This window comes from Besnoitia besnoiti, chromosome XIII (genome assembly GCF_002563875.1).
Source record: "Besnoitia besnoiti strain Bb-Ger1 chromosome XIII, whole genome shotgun sequence".
NCBI classification, from domain to species: Eukaryota; Apicomplexa; class Conoidasida; order Eucoccidiorida; family Sarcocystidae; genus Besnoitia; species Besnoitia besnoiti.
Genome location: NC_042368.1, coordinates 849,054 through 862,798, shown reverse-complemented (window position 1 = coordinate 862,798; position 13,745 = coordinate 849,054). Strand labels below are relative to the sequence as shown.

At 58.7% G+C, this 13,745-nt stretch overlaps 3 protein-coding genes across 3 annotated transcripts; 2 read left to right on the top strand and 1 right to left on the bottom strand.

The window, feature by feature from the left end:
* Nucleotides 1-1,330: 1,330 nt before the first annotated feature.
* On the top strand, nucleotides 1,331-1,645 carry BESB_030860 (uncharacterized protein; the record flags this gene model as incomplete). Its single annotated transcript, XM_029361754.1, has 1 exon — nucleotides 1,331-1,645. The coding sequence occupies one exon, from the start codon at nucleotides 1,331-1,333 to the stop codon at nucleotides 1,643-1,645; it is 315 nt and encodes a 104-aa protein (XP_029215221.1).
* A 201-nt stretch (nucleotides 1,646-1,846) lies between these two features.
* On the top strand, nucleotides 1,847-3,081 carry BESB_030850 (uncharacterized protein; the record flags this gene model as incomplete). Its single annotated transcript, XM_029361753.1, has 3 exons — nucleotides 1,847-1,985; nucleotides 2,402-2,530; nucleotides 2,918-3,081. The coding sequence occupies 3 exons, from the start codon at nucleotides 1,847-1,849 to the stop codon at nucleotides 3,079-3,081; spliced, it is 432 nt and encodes a 143-aa protein (XP_029215220.1).
* Nucleotides 3,082-6,202: 3,121 nt separating this feature from the next.
* On the bottom strand, nucleotides 6,203-11,572 carry BESB_030840 (uncharacterized protein; the record flags this gene model as incomplete). Its single annotated transcript, XM_029361752.1, has 1 exon — nucleotides 6,203-11,572. The coding sequence occupies one exon, from the start codon at nucleotides 11,570-11,572 to the stop codon at nucleotides 6,203-6,205; it is 5,370 nt and encodes a 1,789-aa protein (XP_029215219.1).
* Nucleotides 11,573-13,745: the final 2,173 nt, after the last annotated feature.

Below are 13,745 nucleotides of genomic sequence, written 5' to 3'. Positions count from 1 at the left end.
GTGGCTGCCACCCATCTCTTGATAGGCAGCGGTCCCGCCATGTTATACTTATGGAGTAGATATTAAGAACTGTTGTTTTATTGGCTGCTCGAGAAGTGGGATGAAGCACAAACGCCCATCAGCGTCGTCGTCCGGCAGCGTGGTCGCGCGGCGTGTGAGCAGGGCCGCATTACCCTTGATAGTATGATGTATCCGTCCACATATGTAGCATTTTTTCATGAGTATAACTGCTATCCTCGCTGTCTTTAGCCCTTTGTGCACGGAGATGTGTTAAAATCTCTTCACTCAGGTACTGTGGAACGCGCATGCACCTGGGCCGAACATTGAGTCTCGATCATGAGTTAGGCGCTCACCTGTCGCTGCTGACAACTCATTGGCGAACGAAGCTGATTGTCTGTTGCTTGCCTGAAACGCACCGGCTGTGGAGACACTTAGGTTCCCTTGATCGATGAGACTGCGCGGTCACCACCTTGTCCCACTGCCCCCACCCTGTTGGGATACTCTAGCCCCACGATTGACGGAGCGGACAGTTCCGCGGATTAGTAAGCCTACTGTCCCAGGTTTCTTTTTCATCGGAAACTGGCAGACAAAATTCGAATCCGCTTACCCCTCAGCGTAGCATAAGACCTTCTGAGACTTCATATGGGACGGTCTACCTTTGTCAACAGTTCGTCTTGCTCTGGTATCCTGCTGAATTGAATATCGGAGAAGGCTCAGGCCCCGGGACCACCATGTCAAAGTCATTGTGACCACTTAATCATCTCCAGATCGACTTCGAAACAAGTGGCTGTGCGTAGACAGCTTCGGATGTAGTCGAAAGTGACACATCGAGCCAGACCTTCGGTGATGCCGGAAAGAACCCCGGGCCGGCGCCACAGTAAAACAGGCAGGAATGCAGTCCTTCCGTTTCGCTTTTCCATGTTACGCGAAGGTCTGAATGTACAGTGTCTCCTTCTGAAAAACCAGGACGCCCTTATTTCTCTTGTCTTCCCCCAAAGGGAACTTGGAATATTTGGAGCCACTGAGAAACACGTTTATTTCACATCATTCCAGTGATCTAGAATTGAGCGCCAGGCGGCGAACGCGGCTGCTCCATCCGCACCTCGCTTTGGCATAGTGGATCTTCTCGTGGACAAGGTGTGTGCGTGACATATCAATTGCATAACCGTGGTGGGTACCTCATGAGCATAGCGCCTCTCCGCAGAACAGCTGCGCCGGAGAGAAGGGCATCCGTTGCCCCTTCTGGGTGCACCTTGGTTGCCAACTTTCACAATCGGTTGCTACGGAGCTGCCCTCATAGGGCGGCATCTGTTTCCCGGGAGGCATGAAAATGGACAGTTCGGGGGCCGCGGAAGCCTGGCTCCCCAAACATAAAATCTCGAAGGTGCATGTAGTCACAGTTTGCACGAGAGCGGAAGGGTGCACGACGGCTTTGCTATATTCCGATGCGATTCTCAACACAAACCTGAGATTGCTTGGCTGGGGCGAATCTTACGGAGGGGCAGGGTGGCGTTTGAAAAAAGTAGTCGACTACTGCAAAGAAGTCGAGCCGGACGACGTGGTTGTCGTTGTGGATGGATTCAATTCAGTAGTACTGCAGCCGCGCGAGGTCATCTTGGAAAAATTTCTCGAGTTCGGTGCGTGAGCGGACCACGAACAGGCAGTAGCAGAAACGGAACTGTTCCATAGCACATACATGTGCCTCTCTCTTAGATGCGGGCGTTATAGTCACTGTTTTCACAGTCTCCTCCATGGGCACTCGTGGGATGTGCGCCGCAGTACGGTATCGCACGGGAAGTCATCCTCTTTTTTTCTTGCTCTACACGCGTTAGGTACCGCTCGCCAAATGCACTTTAATCTATGTCAAATCGCGCGCTTGCACGCGTCGTGGTTGCCCCGGGTCACGATTTACAAAGTGCTTCTGCAGCCACACAACCTAAAGATCTTGCGGGACTCTTTGTGGCACTTGAACGACAAATCATCTGGTATAGGCTTCAAACAGGCAAAGGACACAGAGAGTCGCCAACGCCGACAACTGAGGCATGGCCATTGTGCTGATTCCTTTAGCCACGATGTACTACTGCTCTACGCAGACTGAGAAGTGAAGTAGGGACAAACTGTGGTTGAATTATGAGGGCCATTTCTACATCTCAAGTCGAGACTAGCATTCCCTGTAACAAAATGTGTGCCGCCATATCTCAACAGCTCCAGATTTTCCGAGTGCACAGTGCCACCGTTTACTTCTTTGAGCGCATTTTGGGTTGGCCATGCTATTCATTTCCGACGTACAGCACGGCCTGCAGTGTCGAGCTTATAGCACTATCCGAAGGAGGGTTTTGCTGTCCCGGCCGCCGGCAGCATAAAGGTGTGCTTGACCGCTGCGTGTTCGTTTTTTTTGCAGGCGGCCGAGTTGTCTGCATGGCCCAACGAGGAGCTCTTCTTCGTCACAGCCGACCCCTCCTTTCGCCTGGCCACGTTGAGAGTGCCGCCGCCCAGACCAGCCGGGCGCAACTGACTGTTTTGAATGCTAGTGAGCTGAGGGTGACTGCAGACGTGGAGACTTCTCGTCATGTCTGCAAAGAGCAACATTCTGTTGCGGAGGGCGACGGAGAGGGAGGGAAGGAGGGAGGGAGGGAGGAGCTGAATTCCTTGTTTGCAGATTCTCATCGAGTAGTCGGGTAGTCGACCGACCCCTTAACCGGAAGCGAGCGTGCCCTCCCTCTATCCGCGGTGGAATAAGAATGACGAATTCGGAATTCGCTGAGTCGTCAGGAAGCACTCTTTCTCACTGTTGTCCCTTCTCTTTTACGGTCAGCTTCTTCTGAATGCTGTCCAGCCACAACGGAAAACGAGTGGACAGCACACGTCAGACGCGTACTGTTTATATACTGACTGATTTTGCTGTCGACTGTGTTAGGCGCGTTTGCGGGCTACGCTAGAGATATCATACAGCTCTTCGCTGACGCTCCAGAGCACATTTCTCATCATGAACTTCTGGGAGATTTATACCAGAGGCATCCCGATGGTCGTGTGACTATTGACGCCAACTGCTCGCTGTTTCACCGTTATCGATCTGCGTAAGTCTACTATGTTCAAGCGGTGAAGTGTGCCCTGTTGCTGAGCAAGCCCGCAGGAGGCACACCGCACGAAAGCTGAGCTCCCGGTTACCCCACTGTTGCGAATGCAGCAAGCAAACCCCGTTCTTCAAACTGCTGTTAGCCAAACGTGCTATTCTAGTATAGTTACGACACATTCTGGTTCCTGCTGTCCGCGGGGCTTCGCGGCTGGTGTGTGTTTCAGGGGTGACTTGGCTATTGTCAGCTACGCCGATGCCCACGCAAAGTCCCTCCATGTTCCACCTCAATTCCCGTCGGCTGCAGACGCCGTTATCCTTCCTTCTACAGCCTCAAACTCGCCTCCCTTTTTCCGTCCTTCAGCACTACCACGCATTGCGATGGATTCTGTGACCAGAGAAACACCGTGTTTCCTGCATATTCCGCGAAGCAGGAGCGCTGACGCGTCCCTACAGAAGCTGGGCCTTCCAACTCAGAGAATCCGACCTGGCGGTTTCGCCGTGATTCCCCTCTGCTGCCAAAGACTCATTCACAAATACCAGCATACGGTGCTTCCAGGGAACACCAGACTCCACCGTCCAGTCTCCTGGATGTTTACAACCTTCTTCGTTTCAGTGAAGATCCTCGGTATTCTTGGAGTGCGGAGTGTCCTGAATTCAGTCCTTGACGTTGTCCCGCGAGAGGCCTCCGAACCGTTCAATGATTCATTCTTCGCTTGGGGAGGCGGGCAGCAGCAAGAACCCGTTCCACAGGACTTGCATCAGGTAACGAAGACAGCCGCGCTTGCTGCGACTTCAGCGCTCTGTGATGCACTACATCAGACGTTCAATTTCTTTGACGCATTTAGTTGCCTCTGGATGCTCTGTTCGGCAATGTCCGGCGTTGGTCTGCTGGCGGTGGCACTGTGGACTCACCGATTCAGCCTCGAAGACGGTGCCCGCTGGGCGCAGTCTCCCGGGTCCGATAGATTCCGCTACTCTGGCGGCAATCAGAACCTGTGGGGTGCTCATCCACCCGAGGAAAACGGTAGGGAGCTGGGAACAGCACGAGGGGAGGCGCTGGAACGGCAGCTGGCGCATGCGAGCGAGTATTTGGCCCGCATGCACGCGAACGACGCCTTGGACGACTCCATCATTGTACCGAACAGCTTCTCAGCAGACGGCAACGGGAGAAAGGGGGAAACGCCAGTTGGCAACGGCCGACCAAAACACACACGACGGGCACCGCAGCGGGCGCCTTCTGCCCAAAAACGCGGGGCCCGGCGACGCAGAGCCTCGCTGAAAAGGCAGGCTAGTTTTCTCACGGATGCGAGCAACAGTGTTAGTAGTGGCAGTTATCTCGACGACAGCGCTTCAGAGGTGTCGGCAAAGATGCGAACCAAATCGGAACGACCCAGTTCTAGAGCATCTCCCATGAGCACTAACGCTGGCAAAACGCCGGCAACGCCTGCGAGGATAGCGCACTGAGCAAATAGATTGTCTCTTTCTTCGGGACTGCTACAGAAGACACGGTCGTCTCGTGCGCCAGGAGTTCGTGCGTAATGATGTGGAACGCAAGTTGGTGTCTATCAACGCTTTCTTGAGATGTAATCCTCAACGTGAACGAACAACACTAGGCTGCTACGCTCATATATCTGAGATGTCCTGTCGTCTTTACATCGCCATGGCCTCGGCCTTACAGCGAGTCGTTCTACCTCCACTCTCGCACCGCATCGCATGGCAGCACTTGTCAATCTCGCTACTCGCACCGGCAGCGCCCTTTGCTAAGAAGACTATAGTATACGCGAAAACATAAGTGACAAATCTCTTGGCACAGGAGACCAAATACGGCCGCTTCTCTGGCGCGCATGCGTTAGACTGTCATCCTGATACGGTTGCAGCAGCTGAGCGCGTGGACTCGTTTGAAAGCGAAAGCAGAAGTCTCACAGCACGAGCGAATGGTTTTGTGAACTCGTCAAAACAGGAGACGATAAAACCGAGAGCTCCAGCAGGAAGTCCAGACAAGTCCGAAAATGGAAACGAGGATTGTCACGCTGTTCTACAAGAAAGATGAGTCTCTAGCGACATCGCGGAGAAACGAAAAAAGTCTCTCGAAGGCGCATGAAGAAACTGCGGCACACTGCGAAAGCGTGCATCCCATGAGATAGTAGAGCTAAGATATGTCACAAAAAAAAGTGTGGAGGGACGGTGGAAAAAACTCGCCGCCGGTGGACACGCCCATCCCGGAGACGACAGCACCGGAGATTGCCGACATGTAGAAGATGAAAAGCAGATCGCTTTCTCTTTTCCAGGCGCGATCACACGATCCTCAAACTAACACGCAATCACAACGGCGATGAATGTTTCCTAGCAACACGCACGAGACCAAAAAAGTTGCTTGATCGCGTTGACGACGAAGGAACGCCACCGCCTGCAATAAACACTGAAGGATACGCCGTCGGTCCCCCCGCCCACCGATACATGCCTTCGAACAAACTCAGCCTTGAAATGAGTGCCAACGGCTTAATAAGAAAACAGCACGTACGATTCACGTCTGCCTGCACTCCTGAGGTCGTCCCTGTAGTGCTGAATCTTCTGCGAAAGTGAAAAGACCGTTCTGGCGCAACGGCGCTTGCTTTACACTACTGTCGTACCCACAATCATCTTTGGGATTGCCCCTTAAGCGCAACGTCGTCGCATCTTGACCGCGGTACGATACACACGCGAAAGCAGGAAGGAATGCGGCGGCTAAACGCCCTATCATTGGGACAGCTCCCCCCTTCCCCCCCCAAGTGGCAGGATGATGAAAGGAGTCTAAAACACAAGAGCGCACACTCACCTTCTAAGGAAAACGGTTGTGTGGCGGGCCCACAGACGCCGAAGAAGACACCACATGCCAAGCTTTTGAAAGCACATGGGCGCCTTCGTCGCGCTCGAAACCCTAGGGCCGGGATCAGGCGCCCCCGTTCCAAAGCGACAGGAATATTTTACCGTCACAGCCCTTCTGGAGGGACTGCCTCGAGTCTTCATTCGTCTCGATGCTCTGTTCCGAAACGTCCTGCGTCGCCCGTCCTGCTTCTCGTTTCCATCCCCTGCGGCCCTCGACCGCCACTGCCAGAGCCTAGTCTTCCACGTGTCGAGGCCGCGCAATCACAGGCCACGGCCCGATAGAGATCCGGAGCCTGGGCTGCCTGGGGTGCCGCTGACCACCGTCCCCGCCAGCTGCGGCTGCTGAGACGAGTGTGAAGACGCCTGCGAGGCCACCGTGGCCGTGGACGCGATCGCAGCACCACCATTGCCTTTGCTTTTCCCTCCGCCTCCGAGTCGTAGATTCTCCATGTGCGCTCGCCACTGAACTGCGAGCATGCGGGCCTCTTCAAACCCGTGGCGCTTGACTGAAAACTGCTGCTCATGCTGCCGGCCGTCGACTGTTATTCTCGCGCGCCAGACGTCCTTTGGCGGCGAGTAGCAAACCCCCGGGTGGTGCTGCTGAGGTGCGCCCACCACGCCACCCCCCGAGGCCGCGGGGCCAGCGCCACCTCCCGTCGTCGCGCTTCCGCGAGCCGGGCCATGCGGATTTACACTACTGTGCCCCCCCGCCTGCTGCTGTTTCAGCTGCAGCAGAAACAGATGTTCAGCGCCCGCTGAGACACCTCCACTGCCCTTCCTGGAGCCCCCAGACCCGCCACCCGTCGCGCGCCGTTCGGGCCCCCGGCCCGTCATCGGAGAGAGGCCGGCAGCGTTGCACACGAGGCCAGCCGCGGGCCCTGGAGCTGGGCTGCCTAAGCCTAGTGAAGAATTGACAAGCGGCGACGCAGGCCCGAGGAACGGTGTAGGAGGCCCCTGAGTTGCTAAAACGCCCCCCGGCGCGCGTTGATGGAAATGCCGCTGAAGCTCTTGAAGCTGCTGAAGCGTTCGGAGGTGAAGGAGCGCCGCAGCGGCAATGGCATCTCCGTTGCTAGCGGAAGACGTATTTCCGTTCCCGCTTGTATACGCGGATGCCTCTTGCAGAGGCGGTGAAGCCCCGCCAAAGAAGAGACCCGGCCCCCCGGGCTGCGCACCTGCGCCTGGCAGGATGTCAAGCCCCGCTGAGGCGCCCGCGAGCAACGCGTTCGCGCCTGCATTCTGAGAGCATGACGAAGCTTGGCCTGACGCTGGGCGCAAGGTCGCAGAGTTATTGAGAAGCGCACCACGGGTTCCGCATCCCGACGAAAGTGGAAAACTCGAATTCAGGAGGCCACCAACCACAACCTCTTCGCCCACTGCGGCCGCCTCCGCGCCAACCATTGAGCCCGGCGCTGGGTGGGCGCCGGATACACCCGCGTCCCCTGCAGACAAAGGCATGCCGTGAACCTGCGTAAAGTAAGCCGGCGCGGAGAGGTGCCCCAGCGTCGTGTTGGCCCCGCTACCGAAAAGAACTCCACCGGCATGCGAGAGACTGCGCAAACTCGGCGATGGGGGCCCCTCTGCACCCGGAGCGCAACCGCCGTCCCCGAACGCCGAAGGCCACCCCACAGGCACCGTCGGCAAGCTGCTTCTCGCCGCTGAGATGGAGGATCCCGGAGCCGCAGGCCGCTCTGCGCTGCTGCGACTCGAGTCTCCGCCCTGCTGCAGCTGCTGCAAGAAGAACTCGTCACTAGGCGGTGTCGGCCCGTCTTTAGCGTGGGCGCGAGGCCCTGCGCCGACAGGCAAGAAGCCTGCGACAGCTCCAGTCGGAGCTGCGCCACCACTATAAAGAGCACCTCGCCGCTGCTTCTTCACCGCCCGCCCTGCGGCTCCGCTTCCTCCCATCCCTCCCTGGCCTGAATCGTCCGCCGGGCGACTTTGCGCAAGCAGAACTCCACTGCCTTTCTGCGACGTTGAGAGGCCGCGTGCTTGACCGCCATATTGCCGCTTGACTCCCCGACTCGTCGCGCCCGCTCCAGAGTTCCCCAAAGTCATGCCCGCCCCCGTACTCGGCAGGCCGAGGACCTGCTGCGCGGGCGGATGCTCTCCCCCACCTCCGAGAAGAGCCAAAAGACCTCGGTGCTCCTCTACGCCGCTGTCTGTGCCCGCTTCAGCGTTCGCCCCCGCGAGAAGGACTGGAAGGGAAGTCGCCGGGCCTCCTAACGGTGCGCTTGCAGGCCCGCCAGAAGCTTCGGCCCCTGACGCGTTGTACATAGAAAAGCCCTCACCGCCGACAACGGGGAACGGTGACGATCCGATTCGATCAAACGCAGCCGACAGCAAGAGCAGCTGCTGCTGGAACGTGGTCGCGTTTGCCGCCGGATTCACCGCTGCCCCGGAGGCAGTTCCTGCTTGGGCACCACTTCCCGAGGCCCTAGGCGGCCCCGCGCACGGCGGGCCCCGCAGGGGCCCCGCTCCACTGGACGCCGCCGCCCCGCCCGGGTTGTCTGATTCACTATCGCCAGTCACGCGAATGCCGGGACCAGTAGAAGAGGCCTCGGCAGGCGAGGACCCCGGGAGCCGGGAGGAATCCTGCTGCGCAGGCCAGAGGAGGAGCGAATGCAGACTTGCGGGGTCAGAAGGAGCCGGGGGCGAAGATTGGGCAGATGAAGACGGCGCCAGAGCAAGGCCTCCCGGAGCCCCTGCCCCGTGACCTGGTGTGGGAAGACCCGGAGGCGTTGAGGAGGAGGTCAGCGAGGCACCAGACGACGCCGGAGAGGACGCATAGAGCGAGCGACCGCATGCAGAGGAAATGGACGTCCCATTTACGGCCGACGAGCTAGCAATCGACGGCGCCTGCTCCACGTCTGACGCTGCACACGTCCCGCGGCTGCTGTTGACACTGGCGCGTGTGGCCAGTTGCGCATTCTTTCCATGCTGCTCGACTTCCCCGATTGAGGCGCTGTCCTCCCGACTTTGGCGCTGCTCCGCGCCTTCACTCACGCGGCTCGACTCGGCCCCCTCCCCTTGAAGGTTTTCCTCGCCCTCGCCTGCCGTCCCCAGCGGCGTGTGACGCTGCTGAAGTGCAGCGACAATGGCAGCCGCACTTGGCTGGCCGTTGCGAAACAGAAACATAAGCTCCGCAGAGTCTGCAGACAGAGGCGCAGAAGAAAGCCCCGCCTCGGATGGACCCACGGCGACGGCTGGCAGATTGCCCTCTGTCGCAGAGTCAGTCTCTCTTTCTCCTCTTCCAGCGGTATCAGTCTGGCTGCGTGCCCCAAAATCCGCTGCGTCCACGCGAGAAGCAACGCGGTCGCGAAAGGCACTCGCCTCCCCCGAACCGGGTGCAGGCGCAGCCGCCGCCGAGAGAGACGCCGGCGGCGAGTCTCGAGCGCCTCCAGGGTCTGACGGAGGCACGGCAGCTGCGTCGCTAGATCCTGTCTCGGCAATCGTACGCACAGACGTATGAGACGACAAGGCAGTTGCATTCGTCGCGGTCCCCGGGACTGGCGAAGACCTGTGGGGGCGACAGGAAGTCACAGACGGGCACGGCGCGACGCGGTCTGCCGAGGACCCTTGCACGTCGCCACCCGCTTCTGGGCCGTGGGGGGCCCCCGAGCCGGGAGCAGCGTCCCTGCCTTCTGGCAACGCGGGTGAGGTGGCAAGAGAGAACGCCGAAAGCACGCCTTCTCCCCAGGATCCAGCTGTAAGTGTCGACAGATCGCTGGTGTGTGGAGCTTCCACCTCCGAATTCCTCGCTTCGTCTGTCCTCTGGCATGCTCGCCACGGGTACGTCGAGTTTTGACGAGGCGACGGTGGGCCCCTGGAGCACACGTCTGAGGACGCAGGCGGCGGAAAGGACGGGTGTTCGGTAAACGACGCACACGTGTCGCCGCGAGCGCCTGCGGAGGCGGTTTGCGGAAAGGGGAAATCTTTCAACTCTTCGGAGACAAACGCGCACGAGGCACCGGACGTCTCCTCACGCTGCGCGTGCCTCTCGCCAGTCTCGCTGCCTGGCCCTCCTCCGTGTGTGTCTCCAAGGCTTAGCTCAGAACCAGTCAGGCGCGAGGGAGGTTGGAGCGCGGCGCCGCGCGCGTGCCGGGCCTCTTCCCGGTCTTCGCCGGCATGCTCACCTTCACCAGGGGGGTCGGCGCCGGCGCACGCCTCCAAATATGGCGTCAAGCCATGGCTGCCCTCATCCAGCGCCTGACAGGCTGGCCGGTCTTTCGCGCAGTACACGAGTTTGCCTTGGGGCGCGCTGGAGAGACTGAAGTCGTTGAGAGAGAGCGGCTGGTCATGCATGGGAGCTGCCTGCTCAGCGCCACCGCAATCGTCTGCCGTTCGCGAGACTGCGACAAGGCCTGCAGCAGCCTCTGGCGCCGCACTACTCGTCGTCGTCGTTGTCCGCGTCAAATCTACGCTCGGCGCACTCGGCAGCGGCCCTGGAAGGCTCGCCGAGTTCGCGTGGCTCGCCGGACGAGACGGGAGCAGGGTACGCCCTTCTGCGATATCTGTTGCATTCTGCCTCAAGTTCTCTTTCGACGCGGCGTCGTGGGCGACCACGTCGGAGCCGCCGCCTCGGCCTTCCGGCCGCATGAGCAGCGTTAATAACGCAGACGTCTGTGGTTGAGCCGACGCATCCGCGCCCATCAGTCCACCGCCGCAGGCGTCAGACGACAGGGCCGTCGGGAGTCCCTGCGAAACGCGTGGCCCCGAGGCTTCGCCACGGGGCTCCGCGCCTCCAGGAGCCGGCATCGACGGCTGCAGCGGCGAAAAAGAGTCTTGGCTGACTGGTGCCTGCCGCGCACCCGCAGCTTCGCTTCTGCCTGCGTGGTGCGGAGAGGGCGACGACGCGGACGGGAGGAGGCTTCCCTCGGCGTGCGCGAAGCCGGAAGTCGAAGGAAGCAGCGGCGAAGGATGCGCGGGGCCCGCCTGCTGCGAGGCGAGGCCTTCACCAAGAAAAGAAGACACGGAGAGGGGCAGCTCGGATCCGGGAGCCACGTTTGCGTCCTCTTCTCCGCGCGCCGCCAGCCACGGCCACCTCATCGTGGTTTTGCTGACGGGTTTCTGGAGCAGCAGCCACTGGCGGTCGCGCTCCTCCCCAAGGCCCTCTCCGCGGATGCCGCTGCCCTCGTGTGCGTCTAACCCTACGCCCCGTTTCCGCGGAGTCGAAAAGGAGCCTCGAGAGGCCGCAGCGGCAAAATCTGTAGGCGAAACCGAGGGCTCTGCAAAGCCAGGAGACAGCGGCTTTCCGTGCAGCGAGGAAGGAACCGACTGACAGGGAAAGGCCAGCGCCTCCGGCGACGAGCCGGGCGGAAACGGAAGCGCGGTGTGGGGTGCCTTTGCGGAAGAAGAGGAGGGAGGCACGCAGAAAGCAGAGGAACTCAAAAGAGAGGAGGGACTTCCAGACATGGTTGCCGAGCTCGGCCCTGTGGACGCAGCGGAGGACGACGCCGCGCTGACGACAGCTGCAAGTGAAGCCAATAGCTCCTGCTGATGGAGTGCACTGAGAGACGAGAGGTGATCCAGAGGCGGCAGAGAAGAAACCTCACTCGACGCGTTCGGCGCGGGAGGGTCGGCTGGCGACGAAGAGACCCGGGAGAAGACACGGAAGAGCTGATGCAGATTGATCATTTTTTTGTCGACTGGAAAGCCCCGCGACGGTTGATTCGAAACCAAGCGTCCCACGAGCAGAACCCGAAGCCCAGATGTGCACCTGCTCCTCATGAGCCAATCACCGTGCGCAGCGAATACCGCGCACCTAATTGGAATCTGGACGTTTGAAAAACGGCGCAAAACGTTCGTACGAGGGCCAGAAAAGGAGCAAGAGCAGCACGAAGAGCGCCGCTCGCTTGACTTCCTGTTCCCTAGAGAAAAGCGGATACAAAACCAATAATCTAACGTATGAAACGACGAACCCCGAAAACGAACAGACGCATCAGGTCGGGGAGACAGAGCTTTGCCTGGAAATACAGATATGCACTTCTCCGCAGGGCACACATGTGAGTCAAAACTCCCAAGTCGCTAACGGCATCCGGTTGAATCGAGCCTGGGACTTGGAGGAGAGACAAGCGTCGGCTGCCTTTGCAGCAGATCACCAACCCCACAGATGGAAAAGGCGAACGCCCTCGAGCTCCGTGGAAGGCAGACTGGAATGACCCGTCCCTCGATTTGTCTGTAATATCTCCAGAGAAGCACACACATGAGGCGAGCAACGAAGCGAACAAGGTCGCTAGGCGGCCGACGCACAAATTGAAGGACGCGGAAGAGCGATGGAGCACATCAGCGAAAACTGGACGCGGAAAGCGGAACGAGGGGAACCACGCTTCGGGGAAAAACCCGCAGACTCCCTGTGTAACGGTGCTTCTTTGGGCAAGCTCGCGGGAAACACGAGAAAAAGGACGGATGTCTCATAGTCCCCCACGAAAACCGGAGAGGCACTGAAACGCACACACGAGCTCTGTAGTCCAAGCTTGACGTTCACCAACTAGCAAACACAGATACCGTCGCTTCTGAGAGTCGCGCTTTCCTTTGCAAAAAACAGGCGACAGCTTCCTGTTTCCATCCCAACCCCCCTGATGACTACCTCTTGCTGGCGGGGCGCACCGGATGACACGTGGGTCCCTGGCTTTTTAAGAGACTCCAACCTGGTAAAAAGATGCCTGCCTAATCCCCGTCTCCCTCCGGCAAGGAGAGGCACAAGACACCGCAATGGACGGTTTTCGGGAAATTCAAAGTTGAAGGAGACGCTTTGTTCACAACGCTGGAAACCCCACCACAGGCAAAAACGCTTATCAAGCGGCACCAGTTTCCTCGTGATGATTATCCCAAAGGTACTAGGCAGGCGCCATACGCTAGCGACTCAGACCCGGCGTGGAAGAAAGAGAAGCTCTGTACATTCCTAAAGCAGATGCGAAGAGGCTACAACAGATGCCATCGTCCCCGATTCGCACAAGGACTGCATGACGCTCGCGTCAGACGACACCCCCCGCCAGTCGTCTAAGGACGCCCACAAGACCGGCGATGTTACAGCGAACGGATCCCGCGTCACTGTGCCGACGAAGCGGTCGTCGAGAACCACGAGATAGTGGCAGACGCACGATGAATGATGCGATTGCGACACTATGAAAAAACCAGCGCGGCAAACATCCACCCAAGAGTCTCACGGGAAACGATTCGTGTGCAAACAACCTCTCCAGTCTGAAACAGGGGGAATGGCGTCTCAGACTGCCACAGATACTTGGGAGCCCCGCGGCATTTGCCCCAGCCCTGTTCCGCTTACATTCGTCGCGGCATATCTTCGCTTTCCCTTTTGACAGGGCAAGGAACAATTGAGATATCTTTTTTGCACGCGTTTCCACCGCCTTGCCGCCGCAGCCAGGCATTAGAAAATCCGTTTCTCAGCGCCTCCTCAGGCAACGAGAGAGTAGGAGAAAACTCGAAGAACCAAAGAGGAAACAACGCTGCCCCGGGCAATACGGGGACAAGAAAAACCAAGACGAATTCAAAAAAAAGGCGGGGAAGAAGGCGCACAGGCACGGACCTTCCTACTGGAGCGTTTTTTTGTCTCCCTGTTACCGGCGTTTTTTGACGAACACTCAACAAGCATAGCAAGCGAGTGAAATGTCAGGGACAGGACACAAAAAGCGCCACAAACAACAGGGCCAGGCCCTGTTGTAGTGCTGGAAAACGTAGGAAGGTAACAGATGCCTATCCATTCAACGTCATGGAACCCATTTGTGAATCTTGGGAAGAGGGAGATAGGGGGGGGCGGCGGCAAGCGAGCTGGTGGGCGTCGACATGCCTG